Source organism: Mercenaria mercenaria, chromosome 11 (assembly GCF_021730395.1).
Source record: "Mercenaria mercenaria strain notata chromosome 11, MADL_Memer_1, whole genome shotgun sequence".
NCBI lineage: Eukaryota > Metazoa > Mollusca > Bivalvia > Venerida > Veneridae > Mercenaria > Mercenaria mercenaria.
The window spans coordinates 5,401,016-5,421,876 of NC_069371.1; the positions used below are offsets into that span (position 1 = coordinate 5,401,016).

Consider the following 20,861-nt stretch of genomic DNA (forward strand, 5'->3'; position numbering starts at 1 on the left):
CCCGGATAGCGAGATGTGAGAAGCAGATTTGTTGATGGAAATAATCTTAATTTGACTGATCTATTTATGTTTAATTATCCAAAACATTGGACGGAAACTGTATGTTTTCGGATGGCTGCATAACAGAAGTATTTTGAGAGAAATGTAACTGGAGTAATTAGGTATGAAACTTTGAGATTCAGTTCATCTGTGCATCTTTCGTAACTGATTTCAATTTTTGATAACATTATTTTCTGACTCACAAACACAAAGAAACGACTTATATAATATTGGTTTGTTTCATTGTAAGACTGAAATATCTTTCACGAGTGAACACCAGATGCAATATTTTCACGAGTGTCATAGCCAAGAGTGAAAATATAAAGATACGGAGCTCATGGGTGAAAGATATTCTGATCGTACATGTAACACAGAAAAATTTTCATATTATTTCATGTTTTGACTAAATTACCCGTTTAACAGTTTCTTTCCAGTGAAAAATATATCTGATATTTTTCATTGTGGAAATCCGTGCAGTTTTATCATGGTCTGCACTGTTCGCTGTTCAGTCAGTATCTTTGTTGGTAAGCATCCTTTTTAACAGTTAATGGTTCTGTCTAAATTGGAAGATGGATAAGTTCATTTCAGAAATTTAGCAGGGTAAAGTTTAAACTGCATCATATACACACCATATTATTTTCGTTGAGAAAACCGTTGGTAAACTGCTTATTTAGGTACAATATGTAGTATTGATGCATATGCTTTACAGATTGTGGACGAATGGATTATCAGAAAGATAATGACACCGGGCGAAAACCTGAAGTAACAAAACGTATGCTGTACGATGTGGAAGAAAACCCGCCCTGGTATTTATGTCTGCTTCTTGGATTTCAGGTAAGACAGAAAGGAGTTATTTCAATTCAGGTCACAGCTCTTGCAAATGGATATCAATTAGTGCACTTATGAGTTCTCTGTTAACTTTATAGGACAGCAACTAGGTTCTCATGCTCTAAATGGAGATTGAAATAATTGTGTTCTTTTATTATCTGTGGTTTTCGTATTTTCAATATATAAAAATAAAAATTTGTTATACAAAGTGAGTATATCTACAGCCTTGTTGAAATATATTTCTCTTGACACCTGATAACGTAAACGAATAGCATTGATATAAACAGAATGGAAGATCGGCTTAAACCTTACCAAGATAGTTACTAAATGACATATTATAGAGACGGATTAGATTATATTTATTGTACACAAAGATACACAGTAGGTCCAAAGACAAGGTCAAACCTGGAGGTCAACGGTCAAATAGCTTATCTTCTAGGAAAATTTACATACCTCTAGCATCAAATATTAACCCCAACCAGATGACGTGCAGAGTTAAAAACCAATGTCACTTGGTCCAAGATCTAGGTCACGGTTACAAATAGCCCAAATTTGTGTCCGACCCATAGTTTCTTTATCACTGGAAGGCTTACCATAAAACTAGCCTAATTTTTAACCTTACCAAGACGGCATGCAATGCAAAGCCCAGGTCATAAGGATCAAGGTCAAGTTCACACTATACTTCACAACAGCGGGTGTTAAGTGCTGTGTGGCGGCCGTAAAAAGTTGTCCCGACTTCATCTCGGTGTTGTTATAATTTCTGGTCCTTTGGGATCACTGATTTCAACTAATTTAGATTTGAAGATTGAATACTGCTTAAGCCGGTGCTAGGGGTACGTGGGCAGTGTTGCAGTTTCCATTACTGCTCAGGAAACAGACTCAAACTGTGTTTTTGCAATTTTCACTGTTTGCCTCGTTCTCGGTATCTCCGAGGGATCTACTTTCAGTATTTTATTTTCAAAGTAGATTCATTCTTTCTTCGTCATTTCTATGTACTGATAACCACCTCAATACCATTCTATGTATAAAACAATAAAAAAATTTAACCTTTTAAATCGTTTTTTTTTTTAAACAAATTTGGACTAGAGAAGCTCTGTATTCTATCTTTTAGAGTTCACTGAATCCAGAGGATACAATGAATTGATAAAGATTGTGTGCATTAAGGGAAATATTTAAATTCATAGCAGTTCACTTTCCCATACGTGAGATCCTCGAGGATACAAGTTAGCAATATGGAGAGAATGTTTACGGACAAATAACTGGTCCCTATCAACTGAAAGGACTTAATTTTCACTGCTTATAATAGCTGGTTTGCGAAACATGACAACAGAGATTTTAGTATATATGCAAATTCTGAACCAGTTTAAATGTATAGTGCAGTTCGGGCTTGTACATATAGCAGGATCAAAACCAGCTGCTTTATAGAATTTGTTGATTTATTTCGGAATGTGCACATTTGGCTGTACTGTTTGGCGCTTTTCCGCAATTGGTCTGGTTTAATAATATGTGGATATGTATCTTTTTAAAGGTAATGGAGGCAGATTTTCCTATTTAGGAATACTTCCAGTAGTAGGGAAGAGTATGCTATACATGTATTCGATAGATAAACTGTTGGTGAAATATTGTTCGTTTACCAACAATTGTGAAAAGTTGTTCATTTTATGATTTACATTCCCTTTTTTATTTATAGATAATGTAGACCGCATGAAAGTCATTAAATTAATTTATTACAAATGTTGTTTCTCTTAGCATTACTTTCACATGGCAGTCTCTAAAATTGCATATTGTTGCCTGATAGATAAATAATGATTAAATCACCGAAAACTTATTGTCAATGTTAGAGCTCGGAATACATATCAGTAATCGTTTTACAGTTGTAGAACTAAAGTGCCTACCTCAAACTGAACTATCTGGAAATATGACTCCTTTCTGGAGTCTCTTTCCGAATTCTAAGACATATGTTGATGAAATAACCGTGCTTTAGTAGCATAATAAATATATTTGCTGTTCAATATTTACATAAAACACCATTTATTTCTGTTTATTTTTATATTTGTTAACTTAAAAGACATTTGCTCCCTGTGTGTAAGATGTGTATGTTTTATCAAATTCAGTTATAAGTGGCATGTTGTTGTTTTGTATGTTTGATTTGATAAATAATTTCAATATTTTCCAGTAATCCGCTGGTGTAAGATGCTTTGACTTAAGTCGTTTCTTAATCATTGAGCATCCATTGAGAATATGATTGCCTTACAGTGATTGTTATAATGTGATAGATTCATGTTCGAATTCATCTAACGTAATGTGCAATGCATGTTGGTCGGAATCATTGTGTTTCAATGTGTCACAGCTAAAAGGTGATACCTTTTGCCTCAGACTGATATAGTCATCATTATCAAACACTTGAAACAAGCTACTTGTATCTCTTTGTAACATTTTTTTCAGCATTGTCTCTTAGTGTTTGGATCGTCTATACCTGTCCCTCTTCTACTGAGTGAGTTATTTTGTATGGATCGGGATAAAGTAGCAGTCAGTGAACTTATAGGGACGACATTCTTTGTAACTGGTCTTTCAACTTTAATCCAGACAACAGTCGGAGTAAGGTGATTTTAAGATCAGTTATGAACAACTTTCATGAGTATTTCCAAAATATTGATAACTGGCAATACGTGAAAGGGATTCTTCAGCAGTGCTGACACTGAAATCATACACAAACAGTAATAGTATTTTAGAATGTTTATACATAAACCAACACTGTTGAATAATTTACAATTTATCTATTTTGATTCGAACTTTGCGGCCTTAACTACGGAGACTTCGATACCAGACAAATAAGCTGCATAATTAAATATGAACAAAATAACTAATTCATTTTAAATGTTATTTTAGAAGACTTGTAAAACAAGCAGAATATGAAAATTTTCAAATAGTAACTGTCTTTTTCAAACATTATAGTCTCAAAGGTTTATCGACTGGTCAAAAAAACAAACTCTCATAATTGTTCTCATTTGGTTGCATTTTAAAATGTTTTATATACCGTATACGAATATGCACATTTTACAATGCAAAACATTCGAACAATATGATACTAGTAGAGGATATTTCTATATTGATTTGATATATTATTACAGATTACCACTTGTGCAGGGATGTTCTGCAAGCTTCCTTACGCAAGTTATCACCCTGATGACACCAAGACAGTGTCCAGAAAGGGAGCCAGTGCAAACAGATACAGGGTTAAAGATTACAGGCAACATTTCATACTTATAATGCATAATTTTATATCAGTCGTTATTTTTCTATTTGGTGGCAGTCAGTACTTCCGGTGTGTGGTGTTGCTTGCGTTTTGTATATACAACACTTTCATGGATTCTAGATTAGATATTTTATTAGAATAAGTAATATCTAGTCAAAATTAGCAGGAGAGCGCATTGGATTAATTTCTTAAGAAGTAGTAACGTATTGTGCACTTTCGTCGTAGAAACACGTAATTCAATATAGATACATATTTTATTTTTCTTGAGAAGATCCACATTATACAAAATTCAACTGAAAGAAACCGAAATCGTCGTGGGGGCCTCCGTAGCCGAGACTTCAAATCACTTGCCCCTCACCGTTGTGGATTCGAGTCACCCGTGTTTCACTCGGGGCGTTGAATTCTTCATGTGAGGAAGCCATCCAGGTAATTTACGGAAGGTCGGTGGTTCTGGGGCTCTTCCCCTACCATCAGAGCAAGAAAGTCGCTATATGACATATAATTGTGTCGGTGCGAAGTTATACCCAACAAAAAAAGAAAACGTCGTTGTAGGATCGTAAAGGTGAAAAATATATGAGCCGTGCCATGGGAAAACCAACATAGTGGGTGTGCGACCAGCATGGATCCAGACCAGCCTGCTCATCCGCGCAGTCTGGTCAGGCTCCATGCTGTTCGCTTTTAAAGCCTATTGGAATTGGAGAAACTGTTAGCGAACAGCATGGATCCTGACCAGACTGCGCGGATGCGCAGGCTGGTCTGGATCCATGCTGGTCGCACACCCACTATGTTGGTTTTCCCATGGCACGGCTCAATTATGTCTGCAATAATCATAACATTTTAAACTTCCCTTTAAAGCTATATGGTTTCAGATGACATGTCTTTGTCATCTTCTGTATACATGTTTAGTTCTTGTGTACCTTTAGATGATGCTACTGTAAATATTTCGTCAAATGATTTACCTGACGTTGGCAGTGATGCATACCGGGCAATATGGACTTCAAGAATAAGAGAGGTATACATTCTAACTTTCTGTTGAAAATATATGCTGAAACAATGGTTAGTTTGTCACAGGTATGATGAAATGATTGAGGGTAGTTAGATTTGTTCTGTGAATGATCAGTAGAAATTCTCAATACTTACACGATATTAAATAATACACTTGAAATATCTTCTAAGGCAACATATAACATCTGAAATACAATATTGATATTTTACAATTAAAATATTAAAAATAACATGGCTATATTACAGCAGAATTGGTGGTAAAAGTGCAGTCAGATAATTTTAGTGTATCATTAAGAAAAAGTCACGAAATACGAGGAAATGAAGTAACTTGTCAAAATGTGCATCACAATTATAGCAATGGTTAATAACCTTTGAATCTAGACGAAATTACAGTAATATAAAACATTGATTGCAATGCTGGAAAAGGGAATGCGTACTGAAACTATAAGATATGCCTGTTTTAGCTTACCCTTAACCGGTCATCACTTATATATTTGGCAGACTTAGTGACTTTCCCTCCGCCGCAGTGTTAAAAATAGACATACGACAACATGTTGTGTTTTGAATGAAATACTGTAAAATCATTAATATTCGTGGGGGCTAATTTTCGTGGATTTCGTGGTTGAGTCAATCCACGAAATTTCATCCCAACGAACAAGTAAAATTCCCATTCAATTTATGTTCTATTTTAAACAGGAGTTTTTTTTATTTAGCTAAAATGGAGATTTCCGTTTATTCAAACTTAACACACACACACACACACACACACACACACACATATATTTGTACATAATATATACACACATATTTACATACTTGTGAATAATCAATGAACAGAAAAATATAAAGTATGATGTTTTGTTATGAGATAACAGTCTAAAGACGACAGAGAGCTAAAGATGAGATGGAAAGAGAAGAAATATTAAAGAAAAAAGCAACAAATTAAATGGTCCGAAAGTACGTGAAATATCCGCAGTCTCCTGAAAGATGACAGCATGTAGCAGCTTATAATGTCAACCGATCTAACTTCTTGTTATAACTGGTTATTTTATTATTTTTACATGCAATGTGTTCATCATTTTGAGATAACTAATAAGCGACCCAATCCTTGGGTTTTGACTCATAATTTGCCTTTATCATGTTTATATATAAAGTATTTGCTATGATTATGATGTAAACAGAAGTTAATGCATATTTATTTACTACGAATAGCCACCAAAATAAATACATTGCCATTTTCTGAATGTTACCATGTAATATTGTTATTCAGGTACAAGGAGGCGTCATGGTCGTTGCGGTATTTGAAATAATCATAGGCTGTTCTGGCACACTAGGATTCTTACTTCGGTATGTCGGTCCATTGACACTTACACCCACGTTAACACTGATTGGTTTGTCCTTATTTACCTCTAGCACAGCAATGGCGTCTGAGCATTGGTGGATAGCACTTACGTAAGTTATGTCATTTGTAGTGTCACTTAATTTTAACCATATCACAAAGGAAGCCTTTTTATACTTGAGAAATATGTACATTGAAACCTAATTAGAAACAAACACATCTGTGAAGATAACAATTTGTTCGTTGTATAGAGATCATTACTGCGGCATCAAAGATACGAGTTTTCTGAGAATTACATCAGATGGAAAGAAAATACATGCATTTGAATGAGTGCTTTTGTACGCAAAAGTTTTATGATAAACTTGTTTTAAAAGCAACCAATCAAATTGCATATCTTCCATAATGCACAGTGGTTTTTCCGCTGCAAGTTTTCACAGTTACGTTAGTCAATATACAAGGAATATTATTAGCAAGGAGACAAACTCACTTTTACATGCAATTCAAAGGAAATTATAGGAACGTGCAGACCTAATGCCATAGCTGGTTTAAATAATATATGTTTATTTTAAGTACTTGTAACACTAGTAATGTCCATTTATACAGAGAGTGTTCCCTTACTTGCTCATTTCCTTGTTTCTCTTTATGTTTTAGTTTATAGATTTTGTTTATCAGTTTCGATTTATCTTTTTAAACTCTGTGCAATCAATTATATTTGTTTATACGTTTCAGGACAATGTTTTTATTTACACTGAGCAGCCAGTACTTACGAAATATTGAAATACCATTACCTGGGCTATCAAGACTTTGTTCATCGCGTCGTCTGCCTTTGTTTAGTCTATTTCCGGTATAAATGACTTATTTGTTTTGTTTAGTTTTAGCATCAAGTCACACCGATACAGTCAATGCAATATGACGACGTCCAAGCCCTAACTATCTAAGCAGACTCTCCTGGCATTACATCAACCACGGGAGGTTGCCGGGTAGAAACCCAACATTAAGCATGCCTGATGAATTGTTTTTTCGAATGAACATTAAGGCCATGCACATGTCCAATCTACAATTGTGTTTATGGGAGAGGGGGGAGAGGTGAAATAAAATCAGAGCCATAAAGCGCTAGGTCACGGAGGCTTACATTGGTCTAATTGCCATCTATAGGGTATAATACCGGAAGATAAATAACATAACATTAATTATTATTTAAGAATTTGTTGTCATTCATTTAACATCCGTTTTGACAATTGGTTTTGAACGTTTATTATTGTTATGTCAGTTTCATTGTACTGTCACGAACATGTGCTTTTGTTACTGTCTTTAATTTATCAATTCTTTCGGGTGGCATTTCATTCTGAACGGAAATGCTACATGTATTTTTTATTATATAACAATTATTTATACTTAAAAACTATTTTGTTAATTAGTTATTTTTGTGAAAATATTTGTCTCATTTTTTTCTCCAGAAAACGGCACATTCTAAATTTCAGGTTTTAATTGGTATATTTGGTACATGGGCAATATGTGCAATATTAACAGTATGTTCAGTATTACCTGACAGTCCTGGAGAATGGGGATACACGGCACGGACGGATATAGGGCTTGATGTTCTAAAAGATGCCAGATGGTTCCGGGTTCCATATCCAGGTCCTGTGATTCAACCGAATGTTAAAATATAACTAAATTCAATAATTCAATTTATTATGAACTGATCATATTGAAAATTGCTGTTTAAAAGATCGGCTTGAATCCAATGGATTTGTTGTAGCTAGTTGCCAAATTGTTTTGACAACTTTCTCTTTGAGTTTGCTGCAAGGTAATGAGCTATAAGAATCCTAATTCAAAATCTTATACAAGTCATGAAAATAGTATTTAGTGAAGCGCACAAAGCATAAGTGACCAGGGTTTACATAGAAACCAATTTCATGGGTCATCTATATACGTTGTATCAAACAAATGTTTCTAACAGTAATGTAGAACAAAAGTGTAAGAAGCCGCTAATAACATAACAAACGTATCAAATATCAGTGCATTAAACACACCTCTTACATGGCGAAGATTAGTGGTAATGGCGCTAATCTAATTTCTGATATTAGCAATGTTAGGTTTTTTTGAAAGATAAGAATGTTCAAGTGGTCAAACAGAGTGGATTTTCAGGCTTATCGAACAACAGAGTCATCCTGTAATATGCCTTATTCGGACAATCACCATACCTCTTACGATCATATCGATTGAAACGCTAAACGTTAACGCGATTTTAATGGAAACTAATACTTAAAACTGTATCTTCACTTTCTTCATTGTTTAATATACCACACAGTTCGAAGCATGTTTGATAATCAGATTCGGCATACACATATATTTACGATGCATTCGTAGACTGTTTAATGAAGAAAAAACATTTATGAGTATTCTAACCTCTTCTAATCTTTATTGAAGCTCTGAAAATCTTATGGTATACAGAAGCTATGAAAATATAATAGAAGATCATTTTGATGGCACTCTGATTAAAACAGAGATGTCAATACTGTGTGTTTCTTCTGTATAATACATACAGGGTCTAGTTTTGTCATATGAAAATTTAAGCTTTGCATGCAGCTCATAGGGGTCTGTTGACATCTGTACTTCTTATATTCTAAGCAACCTTTAGATTTATCTTAATCATGTGACTTGATCAAATTTTACGTTATTCTAGATATATAATTGAAGTGATTGTTCATGTCTTAAACTTAAATATTTTTTCAACCATACTAACTATCTAATTTAAGTAAAAATTGCTTATGTTTTTTAACATTTACATTGTTTTCAACCGTGTTATTTTCTTTTATATTACAGGAATTATATATCAAGTATTCTGATCTAAATACATCAAAATAGCGGCAAGGACTTTTGCAATAAATGTTTATGTAAAATACTATTTAAACCCTCCTGTTTGATTGTTTGAATTGAATGCATCTTTTACCAATTTAGGTCAGTGGGGTGCACCGAATATTACAGCAGCAGGTGTCGTCAGCATGTTTGTTGCTGTTATTGTTACCATGATAGATGCAATTGGTAATGTCTACGCATGTGTAGCAATAGCTGATGCTCCTCCTATTCCGGGCAATGTTGTGAACCGAGGAATTTTCGTGCAAGGTATATGCTGTTTGCTAGCTGGTATATGGGGAACAGGAAATGGGACAACAACGGCTAGCGATAACATGAGCATAATAGGGGCTATAAAGGTAAAGAAATCTGTAACGTTATACTCCATAATTGATGAAAAAGATGCATGGTTTATGCATAATGCAGACACAAAATCAAAACTTCAGAAAATTGATAAAAAATGATATAAGTCTGAACTCAGTGTTGTTAAATTTCGGTCAAAATTGCAACAAGGAAAGCCCCATAGAAAGAGTGCAGCCATCCATACAGCAGTCCAAATTGAGAACATGCGCACATGTATACATACAAACAAACAAATGCAATAACAAAAACATAGGAACAACAAACAGACACAAACAAACACACAGCACGGCCCCGCCTTATATTAGTCAGGGGAGCTTAAAGTATTTTACTGGTGCCAAACCTCACACTTCAAATTTTTATTGAAAGGGATATAAGATTTGAATTGAAGTCTTTTTAGTTTAGTTCACTGTTCCTATAAGGTATGTTTGATACATTTAATAGACAAGAGTGTTTTGAAACAGATGTTACATATAATAATTTGAATATTTCCTTTTTTTCATTTTCATATTAATATTGAACGAAGGGACTTTCTACATATGAAAACAAAAATCTCAAATCTGGCAAATGAAAACATGAGGAAAACCATTCTAATGCGGACGTGTTTAAACAATTTATTCAGATGAAGTTATTTCAATATTAGGAACAGCTTTAAATGTAACAGTCCGATTTCAACCATATAAGAATAGTAAGTTTAACCAAAGTTTTTCGCAACAATATATACAAACTTATTTACATACATGCGTAAACACGTATAGCTGAAGTTATTAGAACTGAAGGAATGGATTGGAACAAAAGACAAACCTTAAGAGAAGTTTTCTCCTTAATTATAATAAAAGTATTGACTTTGGTGATCATTAAAGCAAATTTTTGTTCAAGTATAACTTACACACACTGCCGACGCTGCCGTCTAGTCTCATCTTACCCAGATTGTGAACCTACGATCTCCTTGATTGGAAATCTTAATGTGTACCTACCGAACTTACAGAATGTACCGACGAACGATAACTTACATAGAGAGTCATGTACTCCTCAAGTACATTTCAGTCCTTATCGATGCGACTGTAAGTTTTAAAGGGCATTTCATTCCATCTTTCAGGTTGCAAGTTTACGAGTTATCCAAACTTGTGGGGTTCTGCTGATTATCTTCGGATGTTTTGGAAAGTTTGGTGCCCTGTTTACAACTATACCATTACCGATAATAGGCGGAATGCTTATGTCAATTTTTGGTATGAAGGAATACTATTGAAGCTCTATGAGTTTCTGATGTGAGAGATGTACTCTGAACATATGTCACTAAAGTATGATATCATAAGATATTGATTGAAATCATGAACAATATAACTAGATATACCGACTGAATATGAGAAGCTGCTACCATTATAGTAAAACATAAACAACATTTCATTAAATACATCACTTTATTGGCAGTGTGTTTACCTATATATTTATCAGAGTGTAGTATTTCTTTTAATATGTACATAGCTAAAGTGTAATACGTGTTAATATTTATAAATATGGTATTGGAAATTTGGCCGTAAAGCAATATATCTTTAAATATCAACAACTCTTTACAGTGTTGGAGTATTAATTAGACAGAAGCATTTCAGTCTTAACTCCGAAATACTTTAATGCTGTGGGCATATTTGTAGTCCTTTTTACAAAAAAAATTTTTTCAGTCAGCAATATCTCAAGCATATACACATATACATTTGGAAACTAAAAGTTTAGATATATAAATATGTTATTATATATTATTATTTTGCAGGTATCATAACTGGTGTTGGACTTTCATTTCTTCAGTTCATTGATTTGAATTCCTTCAGGAATATATTCATTCTCGGGGTTTCTTTATTCTTTGGAGTCAGTATTTCTAACTGGATGTTGGAACATCAGGATGCTATCAACACTGGTATATATATCGTGTTTATTATTTACTAAGTCTTCATTAGTTTTGTCTTCTATTCATGAATTGCTTGACTAATTTTCATCAAACTTGGTCTGTAGAATTATTGTAAGTCCTATCCAATATTCAGATAAGACACATGGCCCTTTATAGGTGCCGCTAGAGCTAGAAAAAGAAAGAAAAAACATTAAAACGACCTCGTTAAACCGCTTGATGGATCTACATTAAACTTGGTCGGTACAATCACTGTAATGTCCTTTTTAATTTATTTTCAAATGGGGTCACTTGGTCTGTTATAGGGACCGCTATAGCTAAAAGCACAAACACTTAAAACGACATATTCTAATGAATCGCTTGAAACTTGGTGGGTACCATCATTGTAAGGTCCTCTCCAAAATTTTTCTAAATTTGGATATATGGTCCATTTTGCGGGCCGGTAGAGCTAACAACAGGAAAATCATATAAACGACTTTTCATGAACCGCTAAATGGTACTTCCTAAAACTTGGTCTGTAGAATCACTGTAAGGTCCTATCGCAAATTTATTCAAGTAGAGGTCTTTGATCCCTTTTAGGGGCCGCTAGAGATAAAAATAGAAATATCTTTAAACAACATCTTTCCATAAACCGTTTGGTCTGCAACGTCACTTTAGGTTCCTCTCCAAGTGTTGTTCAAATGGGGGCGCTTGGCCCCTATAAGTGGACACTAGAGCTTAAAATGACGAAAATTTCACGACTTCCATAACTTCCTTTCATGTGCTGATTGGTGGATCTTCATAAGCGTTGGTCTGTATCATCATTGGAAGGTCCACTCTAAAGTTTGTTGAAACGGGGCACATGGCCCCTTTTAGGGGCTGCAAGAGCTATAAATAAATCTTAAAACGATCTTTTTCTCATAATCAGTTTGATAGATCTTTATCAAACCTTGTACGTTTCATTGTTATCATGTTTTCTGCGAATATTTTCAGACAGGTGCAGTTGATCAGTTTAAGGGACAGCTAGCGGTAAAGATAGAAAAGAACCTTTAAACGACTCTTCATGAAGCGCTTGACAGAATTTCCTCAAACTTATACTGTAGCATCATTATAAATTCTTCTTTTCATTTTATTCAAATGGGGGCACTTAGCCTCTTCTTTGGGGGGCCTAAACATTACCACCTTAATATTTTTATTCTTTATAAATATTTCATAAATATATACATGAGGAAAGTCATTTTAGGGTCAACTCTTTGAGATGAGCGTTTTTAAAGTCATTGCATGAATGTGTAGCAATATGGCATGTTTCTGTAAAGATGAAATATGTACTCCTGCATACAGTAACATGCTTATTTCTAATATGAGTGCAAAATATGTACCACTATCTATAGTAACATGTCATATTTAAATGCTGGCAAAGTACTTATCAAAAGATCTGAGCCCTTACATGTTCAGTCATAATTTCCACATATATGTGTATAAAAGAAATCTTGTTTTACAAAATCCGGAATAGTTTACGTGTTTTCAACTTATTGCTAGAATTCTATTAGGTATATCAATTAGTTTTTCGGAAATCATGCAGCTTTTATGAAACCATTAAAAATGAGAACTTTGGTAATGCAACTTCTTCCAATAAACTGCTGAAAAAGTTGACCTTCTGCGAATTTTAACTTGACATCGATAAATCAAAGCTTCAAAACCGTACTTTAACTTATTGATTGAAATAAAAAAACTTTACATGAATGATTCCCTATAAATATTGACTGAGCAGGGTGATTTTAAATCTATTTAGATGCATGTCTGCACAAAGAAGTCACGAAACCTTGGAGTCTAGGTAGAACCTCTGTTTTAAATTAGTATTATAGTACTGTATATAGTAATATGAAATATTTCATTGCGAGAAAAGTATGTACATAAACATATAGTAACATGACACATTTCGATGCGGTTTTTTTCAGGTAGTGATTTTCTTGATCAAATATTTGCTATTCTTCTAAGTACAAGTATGTTCGTGGGCGCCGTGACAGGATTTGTACTCGATAATACAATTCCTGGTGAGTGTTGCTTTGTTAAAGACTAAAGAGGGTTTGACTTTATTCTTGAACTTACATGTAAAACATTTTATTCACATATCTTTCAGTGGAAACTAAAGTTTTGTTTTGTTTTGTTTTGACAAACTACTTCAAAAACTATTATTTATCATTTCGTATTGTGTAGTAAAAGGTTGCGATGAGAGTTATTAAATATCAATGATTAAACTAAGTTTGGTTGTCAAATTAAATGAACTACAATATATTCATTTGATAATTGTAGAATGATACAAAAACATTCATTGAGCATACGTTATCAAAATTAAAATTCTGAAAACTAATTTATGGTAAAGGTCGGCAATAAAGAATCGAAACATGGCACTATACTTTCTGATTTAGTAATGCACATGACAGATACCATTTCTCTTTCTAGTTGGTATGGGGATATTTTCTGTTCTATGTGTACCATCATCAAAGTTTGTTTTTTGAGAAACCGGAAAGGAATCTTTTATCGAACTGAATCTTGCTAAGAAAGCCATATTTTACAATTTGAGATACCTAAATACAATGCTTTATAACCATACCTTTATTTTAAGCCTTTCATTTCAATACTTACTTGTAATATTTGAAATAGTCAAATACCTGTAATAATGACAGAGACACTTTCTATCTGTTATAAATTCAGTGTAGGCAGATTCAGCGATTAAATCAGCAGAATTTCCGTGCAAAAAGCACAAGGACAAAAGTCCAGCAGGAAAAGTCATATACAAAGAACGCAGCAAACCTCATTTACGACAAACTGCCATCGCTGCAACCAAGTGTTTATTATCAAACAATGCAAAATGCGTTTGCAATAGGTGGGGAATAACGAGTATAGCCATGATAAGCATACTCTACTCTAACCTTCAACAAAAGCCGACTAAGAAAACATAGTTGGACTGCGTTGGTTAAAAACGTTACCAATAATTTGAACGTTGCTATATAGTATTTAGTGTGGTATATAACAATCAACCTATTAGAAATTAGTAATCGTCCATTTCTACTATAAATACATGTAGCAGAGGTTTGTCTAAGAAGTTTATATGCCATTTAAATGTATTGTAGGCACTGATGCCGAAAGGGGAATCAGAACATGGAGAGCATATAAACCAGAAGAGGCAGTAGACTTGACGAAGACACAGAGGTTAAAGATTTATGACCTGCCATTGATTACAAAATATTTTCGTAACAACAAACTAGCTAGACACTTGCCATTTTGTTTTTCTTCGTCATGGTGTGTTGACAAGTTGGTTGTCCGTGGCGACATAACTAATATCTCCGTTGACACAGAGATTACAGTATCCAGAGAGACGGTTTTTAGTGTTACTGAGAGTGTTAAATTGTAACAAACAAACTGCTTATTCCATAGCTTTATTTATTTTTGAATGAAACTTGATTGACTTGAATAGACATATGTTGATATATGACTGGTGTTATACGGGAATAATATAGTAACCATTTTTAAATAAGAAATTAAGGACATGGTTCTAAAGTGTTGAAATAATACTGTTTGTCTGAGGGGCAGATTATGGATTCTGGTTATGGATTATGGTTCTGGGGATGGGCGTAAAGTGTCAGGGATAGTCCGCGGGCATGCTCCGCCCTCCCATGGGAAATGTTGTGACATGTACAAATTGTGCAATCTAACTTATATGAAACATAATTCAAGCATGAACATTTGACACAATGTCATTTTTAAATCTGTAAATTTTTAAAAAGCAATTTTTTCCAGTTGCAAGTTTTTAATTTGACTGTAAACCAGTCCGACCACTTCAGCAATTATAAATTTTACGGATATAAAATTTGCTAGCAAGAAAACCGAAAATGGCTATCGAAAATGTATGCTTGTTGATTTAAGGGGAATGGGCTTACTCACGATGCCAGTCCGTAAAGGATACCTCTTAGTGCATTTTAACGTGCCTGGTGCCTCGGAGCGTAGGGCACGGGAGACTCAGATTCAATTTGAAAAGTGTTTACTAACAAGGGCAAAAAGACATAAGTATGATTTATTCAGACTCTCACTAATACCTTTATTTCCTTACTTTGACTCGCATTTGATGCAATGACGCGCAAGGTAACATTCAATATTGAAATCAACTGCCCAGAGATCACGGCGTATTATGTAAAAAGGTAACGAATATTTTTAGTAAGTATGCTATTTTCAGTTTAGGTAGCTCTTTATACAGTCTCTATATATTTAGAAAATTGTTCCATGTACAGTCTGCTATGTCCGTTCTGCAATAATGATTTTGATAGAAACAGCTAAAGCTAATATTTACATACTTCAAATATGTTCTACATACAGAGAAATATGTCTTAAAAGTTCTCATAAAATCTTTGCTTTATGTAATAGTTGTCATCCGTGACTTCACATAACAAAATAGACAATTTACGACAGGAGTATATCGCAGTGCTGTATGTACGCAAGAAAAAAAAAATCGGAAATACATGCACTGTCAAGAGTACAAGATATTAAATAACGCTTTCAGGACTCCGACTCCGGTGCAATAGATTTAAACGACGCAGGTGCTTTTTCCATTTCATTTGAATTCAATCTGAGAGTTGCTGTAGCTGTTCAAATGACCACATGGGTCACAAATATTACAAGTGAAGTATATACCAGGAAGATGGTGTTGGCACCAATGTCCTTTATAAAGACGTGACTCAGACTGAAATAATGCGCAAAATGTGTGTATACACACCCAAGCCAGCTTACGCTTGTCAATTGTTTTCATTATTTAAAAAAATTACTCGTTCAAATGAAACATATGTAGCAAGTTCCGTGAAGCAAACATCGAGGGCAATTATTGTAAAAACATCAGCAAATTTTAACTTACAATGTGTTTCTTGAGAACTCACATATTTTAAGTTGCGAGTCTCCGGTGCCTACGCGCCGAGGTACTGTGCACTGTAAAACACGCTACGAGTTATCCTTTAATGAATTGACACCGTGGTCAGCCTAAACTCTAGAATATTCAATTTTCTTAAATCAAAACAATGTTTGTTTCTTTGGTTAAATGGTTAACCATCAGTCACAGACATAGTGTGCGTCTCCAGGCGTTTTGTCAAACACTGATGGACGTCAACGTTTCATACTCTATTTAATTCCATATGTGGGAATTTCAAAACTCGTTTTCATTTATCTACACACCATTACCATATGTGTCTGACTTTTTGTACTTCTCATGTGGCAGAAATGGTACTACTTTCATAAATTTAGATGAAAGAAAGCGTCTAGGGAAGAGTGGACTATACACCTCATAGCCTTCGTTGAACTTGGTTTTATCATGTCCAGCATTTGCATCATCATCGCTGACTTGCCACGCTGCTATTCCACGATCTTCGTCTGAACCTAACAATATAAAACAATCATTTATTGTGAAATAAAACGCATAAAAAAATAAAATGCAAACAACAACTGTAATTTAACATCAAATTCGATAAAGCACTTGTGTGTGTACACATGAAGCAGATAGTTATGCAAATACCATTCCATAGCTTCAACAAAACTCTCGCCTTATATATTAATACTATTTAACATATGCACTTTCATCAGTATGTGAAAACTGTATAGGTTGAGAAAACATTGACAAAAGTCCAATAGAAAAAGCCATATTCAAAAAACGCAGGCGACCAAATTGATTTCGTACAGCAAACTGTTTATATTTTTTTATTTTGTTGAACACACAACAGCTCCAAAGGCTCGTGTTCAACTAAAATAAATACCTGGCACAGTGTTGTCAAGGAAACATGCAATGATAGTTCCAACAAGGTTTGGGTTGCCAAGAAGCATCGCCATTATTCTATCAAACTGCTCGTTACCTAAAGGAAGAACAACCATAGGAATATTAAATGCTTAGAACAGAAATTCATATATTAGTGCATTTGTGTGTTTGAATTTATCAAGCTTGTCTCGGAAAATGTTTTACGGCTAGTCTGACGTATGCCTTGCTATATAAACCATTCTCCATCTCGCCCGAAAATTCAAATACATAAAAACAACGACTTTATATTTAAGCCTTTCCGATGTGTTGAAAGTGCAAAAAATTACAAGTCTAAGCATTTGTTACAACAAGAAAAAATGAGTTTCTTTTTGTTATATACAACATGTGACAAACCTGTTTGTACTGGCCTATCAACTTTCTGAGCCCATGTTGGTACAGACAAGCCAATAAAGATTGACAGTCCAATTATCGCCATATTTCGTGGTGAAGACATATTTGTTACCTAAAGTTTGAAATATTCATATATTTTTAAATAATCTGATACAAAGTTACCTTTTAAGCATTAATTTATAGATAAGATAAATACATACGCGTTTGTTTATCATATATTTATGTCGTATGAGTGAAATTAATAGGTTTTTTTGGTATTAAACCAGTGTAATAACATCTTGAAATTGACGCCGTTTTAAATACTAGAAGAGAAGACATTGGCCAAATGGACTTGTCTGTATCAGGTAACGAAAGGAGAAGTTTTGATGATTCATATTTCAGAAACAAACTAAAATAAAAGAAGAGTACATTTGTGTCTTTCACCATTGATTTTATTCAATTTGTTAATAAAAATGATGAAATGCTCGAAATAGTCTCATGTTTTACGAGGGAAAGTTAGAAAACTTTGAGACCAATACTAGGATAAGCATGATTTTTCATGCGCTTCTATGGGGTTTCAACAGTCACGTGCATTGAATATTTCGACAGGATCGGTTTTGTTATAGCTGAGATAGAGCGTTTTAACACAACACACTCTTATACACTGGTGTTATTCTATCATAAATATGGAGGCTCCATGTTGGAAGGAAATAAGGTCTTACATAAAACAAAGCTTTGTTCTCCGAATATACCAGCCAAGCAGATTCTGTTACAATTTACAACTGTTTGCGGTAAATCTTCCCCATTAAAAGGCACAGTTTATAGGTTGGTAAGGGTTTTTCATAAGGGGGATCTAGAGTCCAAGATCTATCTCGTGTATGGCGCCCTAAAATGTCAAATATTGCAAAAACATCTAATAAAAGGCAGCTGAAAGGAGGTTTAATGAACTTTTCACATGGTTTGAGACATTGATATATTATTTTGAACTTCAAAGTGGGATAAACGACAAACAGTGTTTTAAAAAAGGACAAGAACGACCAGTTATCGCTAATAAACGGGATTTTTACACAATTTTCTTCAATTCAAAGCCCTGTTGTACAAGTATCCATTGCATCCGGCAGATTTATTACTGGGAAGTTTTACAGGGACAAGGTTGTAAAATCAGTAAGAAAACATAACGTTAAACGACGCCCACTAACTGGTTCAAGGGACGAGCATCTGCCTTATTCATGGAAATGCATCTGGACAGACACAAGAGCAATATTGAACAGCAGTATTTACAGGACCCGCAGGTCAAGCAATTGCCTCACACTCTTTATCCGTTCGGTTTTTCTCTTTCCTTTGCTACAAAATGCTGACTGGACGTCGCTACAATTTCAGGAACACCCTAAGTAGCGCAGTGTATCAGTGTCTGTATAGTATATACCAAGGGCAGACTACTCTGTGGATTTCAGGTCATTGAAAGTCCGGGTGGAAAATTGCGTTTCTGTTAAAAGTGAATATTTTGCGAAACTGGTGTAAGCAATATGCTTTAAATCAAGGTTTTCTTTGTTTTATATGGAATGTCTCAAAATTTTCTGAATTCCCCTCTTATTATTTTGTTCGAGTCGTTTAATAAATGCAATATAAAATAGCACTCACTTAATATCCTCTATTGTATAACTAGCTAATTTGAACATAGATGAAGAGATGAAATATGTACTTAGATACCGGTACACATTCAACCCATCAACACCATGACATTGATTCAAAGCAACAATAAACAATTTGTTTAGTCAAATATTGGCGTATGCCAATTCATTTATGTGTTATGGATTGAACCAAAACACTTATGACAAGAACAGATTGGATATAAACAGAAGAAACGTACCTCTAAATTCGACAGGACGACACCGAAGAAAATGCCGAACATGACGACTATAGCCCCGCCCAAGACAGGATACGGTATGGTGATAAATACAGCAGAAAATTTTCCGAAAATACCAAACAAGATGTACAATATGCCGGTACACAGAAATACTCTGCGGCTTGCCACCTGTGAACGTAAGATAAAAATGATATTGCATGGCCTTTACTAAGTTATAAGTTTTCATACGATTATTGTACGTTTGGGTTTTTTATAGGACCTGTAATTACTATACCATTACAGATTATATCATGATCAATACAAAAAGCACAAGTCTATGACTGCTTTACTATGTACTCACGATGTCATAATATTTTTCTCGCCGTTCTGTACCCCTTCTTGTTTGTAAAATTAGTGTAGAAATAAATATCACACTTTCGATTCCTTAGGTTACATTACGCTTATTCAATTCCTACTTTTTTCACAGAAATATTCACATTTCAATACATTACCTGTTATGTTACATATAAGGAAAATAAATTGTTTAATAACAGTACCCACACTAAATGCTTCCGTTTATCAGTTACGCTTACGTAGATATTCCCCCAGTGACCTGGTAATAAATTATGAAATTCTCACTATGTTTAACATATAACACAGAGTAATCATTTCTAACTCAATGTAAAGAGTCTATTGTCAGTTTGCGCACTCAATCAGTTGAGCGTTTCTCAGCAGGTTATATCCATAATCAACAAAATGTACGTACTTTCGAGACCCCAATCGCTCCAATATTCCCTCCATAGGTTGATGTCGCATGCCCACATCCAACGCTTCCGGAAATGAAACTACATACTCCTTCCATTAAAATGCCTCGATTTACCGCGTGGCGGGGTGGCGCAGGTACGCGACATACTCGTGCGCATGCGTAATAATCACCGATGGAATCCAGTACAGAAATTAATGTTGCAATCATACATGATAGAAATGCTGGTCCACTGAAGCGGAACATACCATACTGACCTGTTAATTAGAAGTTTCCATATATCCTTCTTAAAAGGTGCGAAAAGGGCATCTGATTGAAATACAAGTATTGTAAGATCAAGCGAATTTATCATTCTTACAAGATTTAGCTTACCAAAAGGTTCCTTCTAGCGCATATAAAATATTCATTTTAAGGGATATTGTTTTAGCATAATGTTACAAATGTTTAATAATGCAATGAGAAAAATATGTTCTGTCATTTTTGGTGCAAACTATTTAAGAACTAATCTAAGTATTAACAGTTTTATC

At 34.3% G+C, this 20,861-nt stretch overlaps 2 protein-coding genes across 2 annotated transcripts in view; one reads left to right on the forward strand and one right to left on the reverse strand.

The window, feature by feature from the left end:
• Positions 1–15,055, forward strand: LOC123532310 (solute carrier family 23 member 1-like). Its single transcript, XM_053518369.1, has 13 exons — positions 1–161; positions 749–873; positions 3,313–3,470; positions 3,999–4,117; positions 4,993–5,135; positions 6,399–6,580; positions 7,197–7,311; positions 7,949–8,105; positions 9,429–9,682; positions 10,783–10,912; positions 11,452–11,595; positions 13,521–13,616; positions 14,697–15,055. Exons 2-13 carry the CDS (start codon positions 760–762, stop codon positions 14,975–14,977), a joined length of 1,893 nt encoding a protein of 630 aa, XP_053374344.1. The 5' UTR covers positions 1–161; positions 749–759; the 3' UTR covers positions 14,978–15,055.
• Positions 14,989–20,861, reverse strand: part of LOC123532309 (solute carrier family 23 member 1-like) — a 15,716-nt gene continuing 9,843 nt past the window's right edge. The window contains exons 8-12 of the mRNA XM_045313717.2: positions 20,338–20,591; positions 19,596–19,760; positions 17,750–17,858; positions 17,358–17,453; positions 14,989–16,983 (exon numbers count right to left, since the gene is read on the reverse strand). Of these exons, the coding sequence (XP_045169652.2) occupies positions 16,775–16,983; positions 17,358–17,453; positions 17,750–17,858; positions 19,596–19,760; positions 20,338–20,591 (833 nt within the window). The 3' untranslated portion in view covers positions 14,989–16,774. The remainder of the gene's footprint in view (positions 16,984–17,357; positions 17,454–17,749; positions 17,859–19,595; positions 19,761–20,337; positions 20,592–20,861) is intronic.